Source organism: Medicago sativa, chromosome 1, assembly GCF_051527215.1.
Source record: "Medicago sativa cultivar Bolivia chromosome 1, Bolivia_mono, whole genome shotgun sequence".
Classification (NCBI taxonomy): Eukaryota; Viridiplantae; Streptophyta; class Magnoliopsida; order Fabales; family Fabaceae; genus Medicago; species Medicago sativa.
The window spans coordinates 8617625-8636448 of NC_140749.1; the positions used below are offsets into that span (position 1 = coordinate 8617625).

An 18824-nucleotide genomic window follows, 5' to 3' on the forward strand; every position below is an offset into this window, starting at 1 on the left:
AACGTCGTACTAAGATGATAAAATCATAAAAGAAAAAAGGAAAATGTTTACGTTGTGATTCAGCTAAGATTCAAATTAGGTTTACGTTGTGGGAATGTAACCTCTCATGCTACTCAAAGTCAAAGTCAAAGTCAATGTTTTTAGTATCTCATTATTCAAGGTAGGGTTAATTATGTTTCTAGTCCCTATAAAATAGAGACCTTATAAGTTTAGTCCTTACTTAATTTTAATAGCATTTTTAGTCCCTAATTTTGTTTTTCTGCACTGAGTATTAGTCCCTACTCAATTCAAATTTGTTTAATTTATGCTTAAACTCTTAAATTTTTGAACAATTTTTTGCAGACATGTTTAGAACATTACTAAAAGTTCCTCTGCAAAAAATTATCGCAAAATTTGATTTCTACATCCAGATTTTATTACTTTTTATCTTTAACTTTTGTCGTTTTAAAAAATTCATATTTAATTCATTTCATGTCAGAAAATTCTAAATTTTAGTAAACGAACCTTTCATAGTGTTCTAATCTTGTCTCAAAAAAATCGTTCAAAAATTTAAGAGTTTAAGGATAATTAATCAAACTTTGTTTTAGCAGGGACTAAAATTATAAGTAAATTTTTTTTATAGGGACTAAAAATGCTATTAAAATTAAGTAAGGACTAAACTTACAAGGTCGCTATTTTATAGGGACTAGAAACATAATTAACCCTTCAAGGTATTATGTGTTTTTTTTTTTTTGTTTTGTACAAAAGAGGGCCAAAATCTAAAGAAAAAACAACAAAATTAAACGACAAAAAATATTTCTTTCATAGACAAAATCTGTTAGTGATTTGCTAAAATATCGATGTGATCCAAAGATAGCTGTAGCTTAGTTAAGATGTTCAATTGGCTGCATTTTTTACTTAACTCCAACCCTACCAGTCTAGATTTGATGTTTTATGCATCAACCATGTGTAACACACTTTGGTGTAGTCAAAGAGTAATAAGATGCTTGAAAGGTAATGTTGATTTTGGCATTTAGTACAACAATGATTATGAAAATTTTGAAGGCTTAATTAAGCATTGATAATTACTCAATCCATTGTTGAAATTTAACTACATATTGCTGCAAAATCTGAATCATGTGCAAATGAAATCTAATGTACTAATATGAAGCATCACTTGGTACATGTTATGCAAGTAAGGATTTGGGACAAGAGCAAGTCTTCCATTCCAAAATGTGTATTGCAAAGAAGTTCATTACAAAATGTGTTGTAACAAACATTCGTAACACAATCAAATACATATACTAAAAAACAATAATCTGTTTTATATATGTTTTTCAAAGTGGACTTTGAGGAGGCGTAAGAGGACGCGATGGATGACTTTGATTCTGTTGATAGTTCTGTAAGTCACATTCAAAATCTTTTAGTCGATTAAGCTCTGGAATAACTTCTAACGCAAGATCCGGTCTATCTTTTTTACTAAGCTCAGCACATCTCAAAGCAAGTTTAGCAAACACCAAAGCTTCGTCAACAGGCCAATCAGTAACATCAGGATCAAGCATATCGAAAAAATTTCCATTTTCAATCGCCCTTTTAACATGATGAGAAAGTCCCATTGGAGGCTTAGCTGTGATAATTTGAAGAAACATTATCCCTAAAGAATAAATATCTGATTTTGTTGTTAATTTTCCTGTATTTTGATACTCCGGATCAATGTAACATAAAGTTCCAGCTGCTTCAGTCATGTGATATTGTGTGACAGAATCAGCTACAGAAGGTGGTACTAATCTTGCTAAACCAACATCACTTATTTTGCTAACAAAATTTTTGTCTAAGAGAATGTTGGCTGGTTTAAGGTCTCTATGAACAATTGCTTCTGGTTTTGTTTGGTGAAGGAAAAGAAGTGCTGTTGCAATTTCATAAGCTATTTCGAAACGCTTTCGCCATGGAATTGGAGGGGTGTTTCGTTTTCTTAATAATCTGTCTTCTAAGCTACCATTGTCCAAGTATTCATATACCAAGCATCCATATTCTTGACATGCACCAAGGAGAAGGACCATATTGGGATGTCTTATGTTGCATAATACCTCAACCTACATACATATGGAACATATTTAGTCACAATTGTCATATGAAACCACCACATATGCAAAATTCCAAGTACCTATTATATGGTAGATCGAAAATTTTATGTTTTAGGTCACACAAATTGGAGTTTCAATTGGCTACAGTCAACAATCTCACACATTCACGCAATCAACACATCAATGGTCGTTCGATCAAGATTAGACAATACAGATTTCAAGTTTGGTATTTTAGAATTTGAAAAAAATCAAAATCTCTTCCAAAACCTAGAAACACTATCGCTGCATATGACTATGTGGGATTGTAACCTCAGTCAATCCAAACCCTACAAATCGTCTTGAACATATTCTTGCAAGTTGATTTAAAATTCATATTTTTAAATATCAAAATTTAAAAAGAATGTACATGTATCATACCTCTTGTAGGAACTGTTTTCTACCCTGGTTAGCATCAGGCCTTAAAATTTTGATTGCAACATTTGTATGATCAAGTTGACCTTTAAAAACAGGTCCATATCCACCTTCACCTATTTTCATTGATAATGAGAAATTTTGAGTAGCCTTTTCAATTTCGTCTAAGGTGTATTGTCTATATCGAATATCTTTACGAGCCAACACATTTAGTGCTTGATCTCTCTCTTCTATATCTTTCTTAGCCGTCTGCTCGACTTGCATTCTTCTTTGTGCTTCTTTTTCTGCTATTCTCATAGCTTCATCAGCTGCTTTAATTGCAGCTTGTGCTTTAGCTTTCTCCTTTTCTGCTAATGCCAATGCTGCTTCTTTTGACATTATAACTTCCTCTACCATACGTTCCTCCTCCATTTTCCATTGAGTAATCTCGTTAGCCTGTCAATAATTGAAACCTTTTAATCTCATTTTTCATATTACACAACACTTATTTTAAGTATACCCCCTTTACCACTAAGACCAACCACATGTTGGTAAGTGATAGTATAATTTACATCACCTTATTTTGGGCTGAAATTGCTTCTTTGCAAGCTGATTTGTACATGGTCATTGTTTGCCTAAGTTTGAGTCTCAATTCTTTCATCTCTGCTTCCATTTCTCCCTATAATCAATAAAATTAAAACATTAAAAAAAAATTAGATTGTTCATTACAATATTTATTTAGTCACATATTAGTATGTATTTAGAAGCTTCTATTTAATTTATTTGTATACTTACTACTAATTGAGAATCTGATTGTAAACTTGAATTTCTCTCTAATTTTGCTACATTCAATGAACCAAATTTATTTGACCCAGATGAACCATTTTCATTTAAGCTTGAATTGTGGCTAAGTGGTGGTGTCCTTTGGCTACGACTGGATAAATCAATACTCTCCGATGATTGATTATTATGATTATTATTAGATGAAAAACTCTTTATAAATTCATGTATAGATGATCTTCCTGATCTACTATTAGTGCTTCCTCTTCTATATAAGCTTGACCTGTACCATTTATAATCAAATCAAAATATTAGTAAAATAACATTTAATGTTGCATTGAATTTTGAAAGTAATAGTTAAATAAAAAAATATCTCTAAAAAAAACACTTAAAAAGGAACGGAGAAAATACCATTTGTCATTTTCTGATTTACAAGGTGTTATTCCATGTGATTGTGCAACCACAGTTCCCAATGGGACTATTGCTGGTCGAGATTCCACTACCTTATCTTTTGAAATTACGTAAACTGAACTATAATCTGGAGCTGATTTCATTATGGCTGTTGCTACATCATCTTGGCCTCTAAATTTTCTGAGATAGTCACAAAATTAAAAAAATTTAACATAGTTGTTAATAAATTAGTCAAAATCAAAGGAAACATAAATACAAATGCAGAAGTACTAACAATACACTCTCTAGCGTTGCTATTCTCAATACATTTAACTCGATTGGTTAAATTTCAAATAGGTTTCGCTCTTTTTGAAAATGGATTCGTATTGCTTGCAATCACAATCTCACACATTTACATAGTTAGCACATACATTTGCAATCACAGGATCGACATCGGACTATCCAGAAATCAAGTATAATTTGATTCATTTTTAAATCTAAAATACCAAGATTGAAATATAGATCATTCAATCTCAATCTAATGATCACCGATGTACTAACGGCATAAATACGTGAGATTGTGTCCGTAGACAATTTCACATTTATGTGGCCTAGTTTCACATAAATTTGGTGGAACTCGTTAGAATTTCAACCAAAGAGTATATTGCTAACATTTTTACATATTACGATTAAAATGGAATGTTGTTTAAGGATGTCATGTTTCAAAACTTAACTTGCTTATAGTCCTCATGTTTAGAGACCTTGACAGAACATTCTTTTTGTAGCCAGTGGGAGCACCAACAATGATAGTTTGGATGTGATTCCTCTTTGCATAGTCCAGAATTCCTCTAGAAATATCAGTATCAATAATTATGGCTTCCTTCAGCTTTACCTGAATTGATGTTAATACCTTCAATGTTTCAACTATCACTAATATCACTAAAAATATATTTAACTAAAAAAATGTGTACATTAAGTTCAATAAAAATTTCAATTACTTACGACTTTTTCATTACACATTTGTCGCAAGGGACTGAAAACATTGGCTATATCTTTTTCGTCGGGAGGGAAAACATTGGTGCCCTCTGCAAACATGACATAACTATCATTAAAATAAGATAAGATAAGATAAAGAAGTATTAAAACAATGATATTGTATATCACAATGTGACATCAAAAAAATACCAAGCCCAAAATTTTTATTCAATGACGAACATAATTAAGTGTAACATATAATTGATAATTGATCATGAAAATATATTGTATAAATATTAGAAGGTACCTACGATGAGGAGTGCCTTTATGTTTAACATGGACTGCAATGATGATAGGATTATCAATATTATTTGTTGTCCAACGAAAGGCATGACCACTATTCTTGTGTTTGCCAACAGCCACCATGACGAGGTTTATATGTGGTTTATGGATACCACCGAAAGACATTATTCTGCATATGATTTTTGCCACCAATGTTAATTTGAAGTCGTGATCACGGTCACGATCGCATATAATTCTTTGAAATTAGAAATTACAATCAAATGCAATCGCGACCGTAACCTTTTTTCCAACGTTGGTTGCAACGGCCACTACCACCAATAGTTGTCGGCCACCACCACCTCTTCTCCTCCGCCGTGAGAGGGAGGATGAAGCTTGGTTGATTCCTTTTTCGTCTCCTCTTGCGGTTTGAAGATGCAAATGGAACCAGCCAAGCAACCTCTCATGGGGAGAATTCAAACCTAGGGACACAAATAAGGATTCAATGTCACCCTCTATTTTTTCCTTCAATTTTTAGCTAATTTGATCTCTTCTAAGAAAAAAAAAAAACTATTTTGACCAAGTCTCTGTTCGAATGGAAAAGTTAATTTTTCTCTTACATTATTCATTTTTACGATGAATTATTATCTTATTATAAATTAAATTATAAATATTGAATACACAAATTATTGGTATAGTATAGGATTCACAAAATAAAAAGTCAATCTATTCAGTAGTTTTTATCTATAGGATACACAATGAAAGGTTAATTTATAACAAGTGAATGATGTAATTGAGATATCCCTTAATTGCCTTCCAAAATTCTCCATGTCACATTGGACATTTTGGTTTTTGTGGTTTTCTTATTTATTTTTTTCATGAAAATTGAAAATGTAATAATTCGTTCAAATTTTAATAGAAGACATATTGTTATTCCATGATTTGCCAAATTCTGTATAAAATTGAGGCCATCTTTCTATGTGTATGGACTCAATCCGGCCTCAATTTATCCTCCAACAATTGAGCTAAGTCATTATGTTATGTAGACGATACTTGCAGGTTCAAATTTAAATTTTGGATTCCTCTTAATTCAGAGTGCAGGGCCGTCTTAACAAATTTGTTGGCCCTGGTTTAGATTTGAAGGGGTGAAAAAAAAAATTAAATTTTGGGCCCGAAAAAACTAAATAAAACACTATAAAGAATTTTTTTAATAAAAAAAATCTCTGGTGGGAGTTGAACCCACATCATCAGACTCCATCATAAATGCCCACGCCACTGAAGCACTTCGTTCTACTTGAAATGTTTTCGCATTATATCTATATAAATATTAATTAAGTGCCTTACAATTTAAAAAAAATGTTTTTGGGCCCCAAAAAAATCGAGGCCCAGTGCCATAGCCCGGCCTCGACGGGCTATGGGCCGGCCCTGTCAGAGTGTATATATTATTATGCTTTTGGATCTTGAATAATTTGTAGCACCGACATTTCTAATTAATGGAAGGTATCTTTGGTGTTTGACACCAACACATATAATTACATTCAATTAATTTATTTTTAAATATTTTTACCGATATTGATATGTCAAATGACGTGTCCAATGTCGTACTCATAGCTTGAATATCCTATTGCCATCTCATATGTGGATGATTTATAGGTTGAATATTGTATTTCAGGCTTATCTTTTCTTATCATTTTATTCTTTGAAACTTGAATTTGTATCTATGTTTCTTTTTATGTCAAATGGTCATTCGTTACTGCTTATGATGCTTTTTGATAAGACTCTTGAATTGTAGGGGTTAGTTTTGGAGCAAATAGACTAGGGAAGATCAATGGGAAAGACCCAAACGGATTGGAACTCTCCATATTAGACTGGAAGCATTCAAGAGACAAACTCCTATTGTTACCAATGTGACATTTCTACAATTTCTTTCGATTTCCTTTGCATATATTTCTTTGATTTACAAGATTATGCTTTAGTTATTTGGCATGTATTTGATCATAATTAGTTACTTCGACATTGATCTGCAGTAGCAGACCCGTACTGGATGCTTTTATTAAAAAGAACGATATATATAGTAGAAAAAATTACTCTAAACTTTTCTTCAATTTTATAATTTTATTTAGTAGAACAATTATACTATATCTCTTTATTTAAGGAATATCTACTACTCAAAAGTAATATTTTCTTTTTTCTACCTATCACTTATATGTTTATGATACATGTGTTAGCGCAATAAAAAAAAAACGGATACAAAGGATAGTGTATACATATGATAACGTACTACCAAAACAAAAAATAGCGGGCGGATGGGCTACACAAGATTTCTATTCTTTAGGTTTTTATTTCTTATATCATAAGCTTTGTATATTACTCTTCTATATCATAAGCTTTATTTCTTAAATAAATTACATTTGTGCACGAATTTATACAAAAAAACATAGTCAAGTATATGCGTATGTTAGCGCAATAGAAAAAGCAGATAGAAGGTCACAGGAGTGTCCGTCTAAACGTTAGTGTAGTTAATGAAAAAACAGTTTATAAAAAATAATTTTCGTTAATAAGAACTTATAAATTAACATAATAACTCATTTATTTGTTCCTTCAAAAAAGAAAAAAAAAACTCATTTATTTGTATAAGCTGTTTTGCACAAGTTCAAAATTAATCTAATTAAAAAAACACCAGTATAATCAGGGGCGAATGGTAGTATAAGGGAGGGGTAGCCCTTGCTACCCCAAAAAAATTTTTTTTTTTGAGTGAGTAGGTATATTTTTATATTTAGCTACCCCTAATAATATATATTTAGCTACCCCAAGTTTTATTTTAAGTGAACTAATTTTTTTCTATCTTTATTTAACTTTTGAACTTCAAATTATTTAATCGTCTCGTATAGGAACCGGAAGATTAACACCAAAAGAGATAAATAATAATAATCTTTATAGTTTATCTAACAGTAAAATAATACAAAAGTGGGCACATACCCACAGTCCACCACACAATTATTATTAATTAAAAAACAAGGTAAATTGGCTTTTTAACTCTTCAGATCACAACACAACACACAACACGGGATCCCCACGCAACACAATTACACAGTACACACGAGAGAGACAAACAAACAATCTGTGCGGTGCCATGGTGACCTAAAAGTAACAGGTTAACAACAAGCAACATTAATTAGATTCTCAATTCACCCAGGTTATCAGGTATGATCTCAATTCACATTTCACAATAATCTCATTTAGTTTGAAATCAATTTTTTATGTTTTGCTTTGGAATTTAGCGATAGCAACACAAGCCGCTAAAATTTAGTTAGTTTTTATGGTTACTATGTTTCTATAGTTAGTTTTTTTATAACTTTTTATGTTTTAGGTTAGGAAAAACAAATTAGGTTAAAACAATTTGTGTTATACTGTATAATTTTACTTCTGGTTCTTATGTTTTTTTTTTGTTGTTGTGATATTTGATTTAAACAACAAAAATTCTTATGTTTATTTGATCTATTATTTTAGGTATGAGTAAAATGAAAACTATTGACAACTTCTTTAAAAGAATTGATACAAATGATACAATTATGGATGAATTTGAGTCTTTGAAGGGCCGTCGAGTTCAATTTTCATAAATAGCTACTATTAGTCTTTATTTCTTTTGTTGTAGCTTTTTTGGTACAATACGCTATTCTAATGTGGCTTTTTTGGTACAAAATAGTTTATTGCCGCATCTTTTGGTATAATCCGTTCTTGTTGAATCAAGTGTATATTTTATTAAGAACATTTTATATAAGTAATAGTTATTGTGAATTTTTTTGCCTACTGCATTAGATTAGTTCAAAAAAAAATTATATGTGGCCACCTCATAGAATTATCGCTAGCTTCGCCGCTGAGTATAATACAAAACATCCGCTATATAATAGGATTGAGTGTTTTTCTCAATAATTAAGGATCTCTCTATCAATCTCACTCTCTAGTCTCTACGCTACGAGTACTTACGTGGAAAAATTATTAATAAGCTTTCTCATACACACATACACATATACACATAGATATATGTATTAAAAAAAATAATATTGGATATATGAATTTGCTGAATATAGAAATCTAATTAAAATGAATCTAAAAGTTCAAAGATTTTCCAATAAAAAAAATGTATAGTTCAATTGATTATTATTTATTGAAAAATTGAGAGACTGGATTACAAACTCTTTTAGTTGAAATACTACTTATTTAAAATTCTTGAAACAGTTTAAAGACCTCTTTTTTTTTTTTTGTGGTGAGTTTAAAGTTTAAACACCTCTAGTTTAATTAAAGTAATTTTTTTAAGGGCCAAAATAAAGTAGGGGAATTAATACTTTTCCTCCACGCACAAGACTACATCACTAAGCAAGCATCAAAGAATATAAACTATAAAGAAATGCCAAATGCAAGCTATAAAGAAATGCCACCATATTCTCCCACATTATTTCAATCTATATAATCACTAAGCCAAAACTAACTATCTATCTGACAATTCACCTTGCCATATGAACACACCTTTCTCCAAACACAATCTATATACCTCCTTAATTCAAATGGGTCATAACAAGAATCTAGGATTCATAACAAAAAGTTGGTTTGCATGGACCACAAAAATTGTATTCATGTTGTTGGTTTTGTTTGCAAAGAGAACATTGGAGATTGAGGACAACAAAGTTGAAGAGCCTTCAAGTGGTTTATTATGCATTAGTGAATGTGTCACGTGTCCTACAATTTGTTCACCACCACCTCCTAAACTTGCTTCATCAAATTCAAATCACCCTCCTCCTTCACCCCCAACACAAAATCCTTCACCTCCTCCTTTGTTGACACCAAATGCACCCCCTTTTCCACTAATAACACCCCACCCTCCATCTACTCCACTCCTAACACAAAATCCTCCACCTCCTCCACTATTAACATCATATTCACCCCCATTTCCACTCACATCATCAAATTCTCCTCCTCCTCCTTCACTTCTAAAATCATATCCTCCCCCATCACTAAGTCTTCCACCACCATTGTTGACTCTACCGCCACCATCTCCACCAAGTCCTTCGTCACATTCTTCCGGGGAAACTCCTCCACCACCTTTGAAATCTTCGCCTTCTTCGGGTTCAGGTCAAGGACAACCTAAAGTAATTGGTGGACCACCACAAAACTATCCATATCCCTATTACTATTATTATGCCTCAAGTGCATCTCATTTTTCTAATCATGTTGTACTCTTCTTTATTGTACTTTTGTTCATTCATCAGATATTCTTTGCTTGGTAACTGATAACTAGTTGTTACTTGCATGTATAGTGTACATAATGTTTATAAGATAGAATTCTGTATATTGAAATAATATACACTATTATCATTATGCGTATTAGGACCAGGAGGGGATGCTTTTGTAAAGAAAGGGAAAAAAAAAAAAAACACTGGGAGGGGATGGGTGAATCCTTTGTAATTTGTGAGTAAATTGGAGTTAATCATTGACTTTTTTCTTACATTTTAAAAAAATATTTGTACTATTCCCTTAAAAAATATACTAGTACTATTTTTACATATATACTATAATTTGTCCCTTAAAGGCCATTAGAAAAAATCTATATTTATTAGAGGACTAAAACAAGAATTTGGATCGGTTTAGGTGAAAATAAATGTCTAATTTTTATGTTTTATTTTACCCGGACAATAGAACTAAAATATAATCCGCAAAACTTAGCTCAATTGACAATATTAATATGTAACCAAAAAAAATTGTCAATATTAATATGTTTATTATATGGGTCTTGTTAACGAGTGTCTCCGGGACACTTTTTAAGCATCCCAAATTTGGAAATTATTATTTTTAAAAATCAACTATTACAATTTTCAATGCATTCATTACATAACTTTTCATATAAAACTTACTATTTAAAATGCTTAAAGAGTGCTCCGGGGGCACTCGTTAACATTTCCCTTATTTATATTATTAGGTTGTACACTTTTACTTCAATAAAAAACACACATGGGGAGTTCATAACCGGTGCTCGAAACTTCAACACCTGAGAATCACCTCCAGTTTTAAGCTACTTCATCCGCAATTATCAAAACAATTTATTATCTCATTAAATCCAATATTGTGTTAAATATTGTTTTGTTGAAAAAAACCATCCAATCCATCCATTAAGTATTATATCCATCCAATCCATTCATTATTAAATTTTAATGGTTGGATAACCATCTGATCCACAAATCAAAGTGTATTATTTTTTTGAAGAGGTGTATTATTATTTATTAAAGAGTTTTTTTAGTAAATTCAATCCAAATAAATTTTATGTCATCAGGCCCAACATTGTTTCTTTTTCTAGCCCAATGATAATTTTTGACATAAACCCAAATAATTTAATAATTCAGAAATATTAAAATTATTAATTAAGTAATTTAAAATATCAGGGTGGTCAGTATTGGTCAACTGGCCACCGCCGGAGTTGACCACAGTGGTTCACCGGCAGTGCGCGGTGGTGGTCCGGTCAAAATTCCGACGGTCAGCGGCGGTCCTCCTGTGGCTCAAGGTGGTCAGCGGCAGATCTCTGGCGTTGACCGATGAACTCCGGCATTGACCACCACCTATAATAAAATAATATTAAATATTAAAAAAAAAATAAATTTTTTAACTGCTAGTTTTTTAATTTAATTAATTTAGATTGGGAATGGTATCAACTAAGTTTTCTCCTATGAAATGAGATTTTTTTACCAATGATTCTTAAATATATTCCCATTCGAATTTGTAATCCACTAAACCAGTTGAATTTAAAAGAGTTCACCTCGGGTATGATTGCACATTCTTAAGCATCACTGTTTGCTTGCTTACACTTGATCACACATTCTTAAGCATCACTTAGAGACCAAAATGGTTTGTTGAACATATTCTAGCCCATTTTAATTTTGAGGTGGAAAATAGATGTGAAAACCTAAATATGTCAATTTGCATTCATAAGTAGAGATCCTCGAGGGGGATATCTCATTCAGGGGCCAATAGACAAGAAATTTTCTCTCGTAGTGGGGGAGAAAGTCACATGATAATTTTGAGACGGGGATCATACCTTTTACCATGTAGTGACCCATCCTCAAGAAGATTACAAAAAATATCCACTATATGCATGTGCATATATAAATATTTTATATTATATTTATTTATCTTTTCATATAAATAACACCGGTTAAATTTTTGTGATTAGTTGGTAATTGATTTCTTAATTTAAGTGCTAAAAATATCCATAACACTGTTTTGATTTTTTGATTGGCCTCATGAATCATACCTTGACAAATGTCTTTTACATAGACGTGGGAGAGAGGGGGTGGGGTGGGGTTAGTTAAAAAAAATTATATATAAAAAAGAGGGGCCTAGATAAATAGAAGATATATATTCATTCTTATGGCGTGAATAAGAAAAAACTTAAATGCATAGTTTTATACACCGGAAAATCCCTGCTTAGGATATATATTACATTTTAGTAAAACCTATGCATCTTTCGAAATGATTTAAGTATTCATATACTACAATATTTAAGTATAAAAAATGTACTATTTGAAACTTAAGAGCTACCATAAGAAAACGTGTTGAGTGAGCCAACTTCCTTGCCGATGCTAGGATAAGCATGGGATGGGAATGAAGATTTTAGATAAGCATTTTCCTGATGAGGTGCTTGCTCATGCTTCTACATATATGTCATTGGGAGTTAATACTAGTAGGATGATCAAGAATAAGTTCTTACTTCGGGCAAAAAAAAAGAATAACAGCTGTTAATAAGAGTTAAAAAAAGAGTTATTTGGCTCTAAAAATTACAGCCAACAATTCTTCTTGAAAAAAAAAATCAATAATAAAATAACCATATATGAATATGGTGTGGTACAAGTCATAGAACTTAAGTCTCTTAACTAAATTTCAATTACCTCAAAAAATTAGCCTCCACAACTGCATACGAAGATATAATATTGGTTTAAAAAAATTGCAAAATATATAAAATATCTTGACCTTATAATTATTGTAATAACCTCTTGTTAAAATTTATTTATATTTCTATATAATATAATAATTATTAATGCTAATTTTAAGCATGAATAAAATTATATAGAGGACCCTCAAAAGTTTTGTTGGTGTTGTACTTCTTGCATTTAAACTCGAGACTATATTGGTTGAGGAAAGAGATTTAAATTATGTCATCTAAAAGCTTTAGATACCTCTTAAAAGTTTGTATTAATTTAAGTCTAAAACTCTTTCTTTCTTTCTTTTTTGTGTAAAATCATTTTGAAGCTTTAGACTATATTGGCTAACACAATCATTTTGAAACTTGAAAGGGCATGCATGCAATTGTGAAACACGAATTAATAAAACGATTGCCCCTATAAGCCGTTGTATAATCCATTTTCCATGAGCGATGGAAGTGGTTGTGGATTAGATTAATTTGTTCACCACTTTAAACTTTTTCTTTGACCTTCCAATCATATTACACTCTTTTTTTCACTTTTTAAAATTATTTTTCTTACACTAGATTCAAAATATAATACCTAAAACCCTTCTAAAGTCCTTGGCTGTATTGAGGTAGGCGTATTTGATTGCATTTATACGACTCTATGAACAAATATCATCAAATCCATTATAAAAATTAAATAAAATTAATATATTCCAAGATCAAATCCTATTATATATGAACATGCCTTGCTTGAAGTTCTATATTCTAGAAGCTGTACCCTTTGTTGAGTCACATTTAGAATTTAAAAGCAACGTGTCATTGTCTATTTGCTAACGTGTGATCATGACATCCTAACAACAATAATCCTATAGAGCTTTACCTACCGAACATTGGGAAATATCAAATTAGGCCAAAAATATTTAGCAATCCACTAAGAACTTTTCTATTGTTAATATTAGGCATGTATCTACAATATGCATCACTTTGAACGATTAAAAAAATGCTTTGATGTGTGCAACAACATATTTGATAATCTAATAGTTGTTTAGCACTAATGGAATTATGTTAGACCTTTCCATTTTGCTAACATTCCGGAGAATGTGCATGAATTGCAAAACACAAAATATATGGACGGCAAGGGAATGCTAGTTGGAGATATACATATTTGAAGAGAAGGTTAGGGAAGGAAAGTTTGGTTTAACATTGAAGTCAACAGGTAGGCAAGTTACTTGACCAATAATTAATTAATTGAAGATATATGACAATAATCAAAGTTACAAAGAAAACAACAAATTTTGATAAGTACGACTCAAATGATAAAAAGTTATAGAGACAACTGATATGTTGGAGCGCGAGTTCAGACTCACAATACCTCTTCTTTACACTTTGAGTGTGTGAGTTTCGCGGTTAGACTTTATGAAAGAAAACAAACTGAAATTTCAATGAGCATGTTATTCATTTTTTTTGTAGGTTGAAAATTTAATCAATAATAACTTCACCTTTATCATTTTTTTTTTCAAAAAAAAAATTATGTATAGTAAAATTTTGGTAGTATTTTTGAGTTTTAGCCAACAAACATGAAGACTCATTTGACATTCACAAGTAATTTTTAGAGACTACTATTCATTTCAAGTTTATGAAGCTAAATTTTAAAGATTAATTTAAAAAACTTGCCAACAATAACTAACATTTTTATTAAAATAATCAATAATTTACAATTTTAGAGGCACTTAGTCAATTTTTTATTTTATGTTTCTTAATATAAAAGATGAACTAATTTAAGAGATGAACTTTACGGTGGCTTACAAAGAATTTGAGTGTTCACTATATAAATAAAATAAAAATCAATATTCATGCATATATCGTACAACTCTATATTACCATCCACATTCAAGTGGTCTAGAAGTCAAGGAATCTCACACAATTTCTCTAATAAGGTAGTAGGTGAAAGTATACGTACTATAAATTTCTCATCTTTCATTTATTTTTTCCCCTAAAGTATCAATCATTAACATTTTTATGTCGTTTTTCTCATTTTTTTTAGATTGAAAAGTAGAAGCTTAAGGTACATTACAAAGTTATTGCACATACACTATACAAATTCTAGATGACTACTACTAAAAAAGTAACATGGAAGTCTATGATCTTGATCCTAAATTGTTACAAGAGTAAATACCCTTTGGAGGAATCAGAAAAACAAGTTCTAAAACAAGGTTCTTTGCAAAGACTATGTTTATCAGATATAAGCAATTCAAGTTCAAGTCAAGCTATTGAAGATCTTTCAGTTTCTTTTGCTGGTTCTAAACTTCATGCATTCACACTTGAGGAGCTAAAAGAAGCAACACATAATTTCTCATGGAGTAATATGTTAGGTGAAGGTGGATTTGGACCTGTTTATAAGGGTTTTGTTGATGATAAACTTAGGCAGGGTTTAAAGGCTCAAACTATAGCTGTTAAATGTTTGGACTTGGATGGCTTGCAAGGTCATAGAGAGTGGCTGGTTAGCTTTCTGATGCACCCTTTTAGTTTACTAAGCGTATGTTTGGATTGGCGATTGATTGAGCAAGATCACGGTCTCACTGTGATTTTGTTGAAGCTCCAAAGTATAGTTTTCGCCAAAATCACGGTGGATCATCGGGACTTCGTGAATTTCATTGTCGGACCAAACATACGCTAAGATTTAAGAATACCAAAATTGTCTTGTTAGTCACAAAATAATTTTAAGATTACTTTTTAAGATTATTTTTATTTTCTAGGCAGAGATTATATTTCTTGGACAACTAAGCCATCCACATCTTGTGAAGTTAATTGGATATTGTTGTGAAGATGAACACAGGCTTTTGGTGTATGAATACATGCCAAGAGGTAGCTTGGAGAATCAACTATTCAGAAGTATGTTTCTTTTCTATCTCCCACTTATTTTCTCATTTTTGGTACATAAACTCACTCAGTCAAACCTGATCAATTACAAGATCTAATGGCCAAATAATTTTGATCTAATGTTCTATATTATTAAACACACAATTTTTTTAAAATCTATTAGTTTTGTTGAGTCTGATTAGAAACTCACACTAACACAATAATTAAGGTTTGCTTCTTTATTCAAATATGCTGGATATGATTCATAGTTTATTGATAAGTGGGCGGATTGGTTCAGGGAAAATCTTGTAAATTGGACCATAGTATGTAAACACAATTTGTACACTATAAATCCTGAGGTTGAATTATAGAAAGGAATAGCATCCGCTCGGCAATGGTAGCCGTAGGCGTCTCACTAATCAAATCTCGTGTGTTATTTGTTTGCATTTTTCTTTTGAGACGAGGTTGATGTTCTAACATAATACAAACAGGATACTCTGCTACTATGCCATGGTCAACAAGGATGAAAATTGCATTGGGAGCTGCTAAAGGTTTAGCATTTCTTCATGAAGCAGATAAACCTGTAATATACCGAGATTTCAAAGCTTCAAATATCTTACTAGACTCAGTATGTTCTTTTCTCTTCCCTTTCTGTTCTACTCATAAACTTCAAAGATCACCTTGCATCTACAAAATCATCTTCCATGTGGCCTTATTAGGAAATTAAATTAACTTGGACTTTTTTATCTCCCTTCAAATGCAGGATTATACAGCTAAATTATCAGACTTTGGACTAGCTAAGGATGGTCCTGAAGGAGAAGAGACGCATGTAACAACGCGCGTAATGGGAACACATGGTTATGCAGCTCCTGAGTACATCATGACAGGTATTGACCATAATGTTAACCTAGCTCCTCGTACATCAGCCACACTTGTCTGCGATTCTCTGCAATATTAAGGATCGTGAACTGACCAACGTTAAATGCGATAGATGATGTAGCTTCAATCACAATCACAAAAACATCAAATCGCGGTTGTGGACTTTTCGAAAAAACTTCATGAAAACTACAAGTTTTAAAAATAACCAGCAGCAGCACTAGTATATAACCAATGAAAAAATCATGAACTTCTTGAGCTTTTCAACTAAAGCACTTCAATTTTTATCAGAAAATACACTTTGATTATTTTGTAACTTCACTTACACAAATTTAGTCTTCTTCATAACCCTATGATACTTTTTTTTTTTTCCTTCATAATAATAAGATAGAGCATGACTTAAGTTAGTGGCCTATAATATTTGGCTCGAACAAATTTTTGGTCAAACTTTACTTAACTCCGGATTATCAGAACCATATGTAATATATGAAACTAATTAACTCTTGCATGATTGATTATATATATATATATAGGTCACCTCACAACAAAGAGTGATGTCTATAGCTACGGAGTGGTTCTCTTAGAATTGCTTACAGGAAGAAGGGTAGTGGATAAGTCTTCAGAATCAAATAGAGGGAAAAACTTGGTGGAATGGGCAAGACCTATGTTGAGAGATCAAAAGAAGCTGCACCGTATCATAGACCGTAGACTTGAAGGTCAATATCCTACCAAAGGAGCTTTGAAAGTTGCTATGTTGGCTTTTAAATGTTTGAGTCATCACCCAAATCCAAGACCCTTCATGAGTGATGTTGTTAAGGTTTTGGAACCACTTCAAGATTTTGATGATGTTTTCATAGGACCATTTGTTTATGTTGCTGTAAATGAAAATGGTGACAAAGATACAATATAGTACGGCTAAGTAACTTAGGTAAATACTATAGCTTATACAGAAAAAGGGAAAAGAAAAAAAGGAAAAAAAAAAAGTGATGTGTTACATATTTCATTTTGTAAGGGACAAGTTTGATTTTCAAAATCATGAAACATGATGTAAGTAGTTATACGTGTGTGACTCGTATAATCACTTTGTCTATCTATTTGAGTCGTTGGATAAAGATGATACGATACGACTCTTATTGTGATTTTGGCAAATCAATAACTTAAAAATCTTGATCGGTGGTTAGCAAGTCGATGTTGGTATCTCATAGCCAAAAAAAATAGAGAGCTGCAGCAAGATGTTTCATATGGAATAAGTACTATACTACCACATGGAAACTCAAGTTTTCAAAAGTGGTAAAGGATTGATGATGTACAAAGGCTTGAAGCAAGTGTTTGTACGGATGTTATTATCAATAGTATTACTCATGTTTGGATTATAGTTTGGATGACTTCAAACTCTAGTCTAGAATATACAAACTCGTCAAATTATAATATATTTGACAAAATTATTGTTGGATTGTGTTTATAATTTTAGATTTCAAATCATAGCTTGATGAATGGGAATAGTTTTTTTTTAGGGGAGGAATAGTTACTATTGTTTTTCCCATCACGCATATTAGTCTGATTATAATTCAAAATGAATTATTTTCTTGGCACAATAGCTCATGAGTATGCTCAATAATAAAAAATGATTTCCTAAAAAGACAATAAAAATGGCGAGTTAGGGAATATTCGTAGAGCTTATACTGTCGTCATATCATTGATTTTTATTTTTATTTTTTTATTTTGTGATAAGGTCGATATATCATTGTTGAACTTGAAAGGGTTGAATCAAAAATAGAAAAGCTTGAAAGGGCGTGATCAAGTAATTTTTGTGACTTCCTTAAAAAAAAGTAATTTTTGTGACTTTGTTTTTTGATAGGTAATTTTGTGGCTTAATCTACAAAATAATTCGGACTTAATAAAAAAAAGGTAATTTTTTATGAATTTATTTTCAAACATTGTGAAAAAAAAATCAAATCACGATCAATAATGTGTGTAACTTTAAAAATGTCTGTTTTTTTTGGTAGTGTACTTTAAAAATGTCTATGATAAAACTCAAACATTTTTAATAATATACGTGCATAATTGATTGACACCATAAAAATCTATTTACTGACAGTGTATATAAATTAAATTCCTTTTTTATGTCTTTTTCATTTAAAAGAAATAAACGTTTAATTTGTATGTACCGTGCAAAAAAGGTACAACGTTAACACAAATCACAATTATTTATATGCATGATTTTAAATAGTTATGAATAAAGTCAAACAATTTTTATA

At 31.3% G+C, this 18824-nt stretch overlaps 3 protein-coding genes across 4 annotated transcripts; 2 read left to right on the forward strand and 1 right to left on the reverse strand.

Annotated features, from left to right (window-relative positions):
* Positions 1 to 1200: 1200 nt before the first annotated feature.
* On the reverse strand, positions 1201 to 5344 carry LOC146952347 (U-box domain-containing protein 52-like). Of its 2 annotated transcripts, none has more exons than XM_085701128.1 (8): positions 4906 to 5344; positions 4626 to 4708; positions 4358 to 4515; positions 3645 to 3824; positions 3249 to 3516; positions 3031 to 3132; positions 2481 to 2909; positions 1201 to 2072 (listed from the first exon to the last, which is right to left on the reverse strand). In XM_085701128.1, exons 1-8 carry the CDS (start codon positions 4988 to 4990, stop codon positions 1317 to 1319), a joined length of 2061 nt encoding a protein of 686 aa, XP_085557254.1. In that variant the 5' UTR covers positions 4991 to 5344; the 3' UTR covers positions 1201 to 1316. The 2 variants fall into 2 exon arrangements, with proteins under 2 accessions (XP_085557254.1, XP_085557248.1); XM_085701122.1 differs by having other exon boundaries at positions 4910 to 5196.
* A 3968-nt stretch (positions 5345 to 9312) lies between these two features.
* Positions 9313 to 10440, forward strand: LOC146952348 (uncharacterized). The gene has a single exon (XM_085701162.1). The coding sequence runs from the start codon at positions 9395 to 9397 to the stop codon at positions 10160 to 10162; it is 768 nt and encodes a 255-aa protein (XP_085557288.1). The 5' UTR covers positions 9313 to 9394; the 3' UTR covers positions 10163 to 10440.
* Positions 10441 to 14626: 4186 nt separating this feature from the next.
* On the forward strand, positions 14627 to 18019 carry LOC146952349 (serine/threonine-protein kinase RIPK-like). The gene is made up of 6 exons (XM_085701139.1): positions 14627 to 14768; positions 14876 to 15331; positions 15588 to 15723; positions 16182 to 16318; positions 16454 to 16577; positions 17100 to 18019. Exons 2-6 carry the CDS (start codon positions 14939 to 14941, stop codon positions 17474 to 17476), a joined length of 1167 nt encoding a protein of 388 aa, XP_085557265.1. The 5' UTR covers positions 14627 to 14768; positions 14876 to 14938; the 3' UTR covers positions 17477 to 18019.
* The last annotated feature ends 805 nt before the right edge of the window (positions 18020 to 18824 follow it).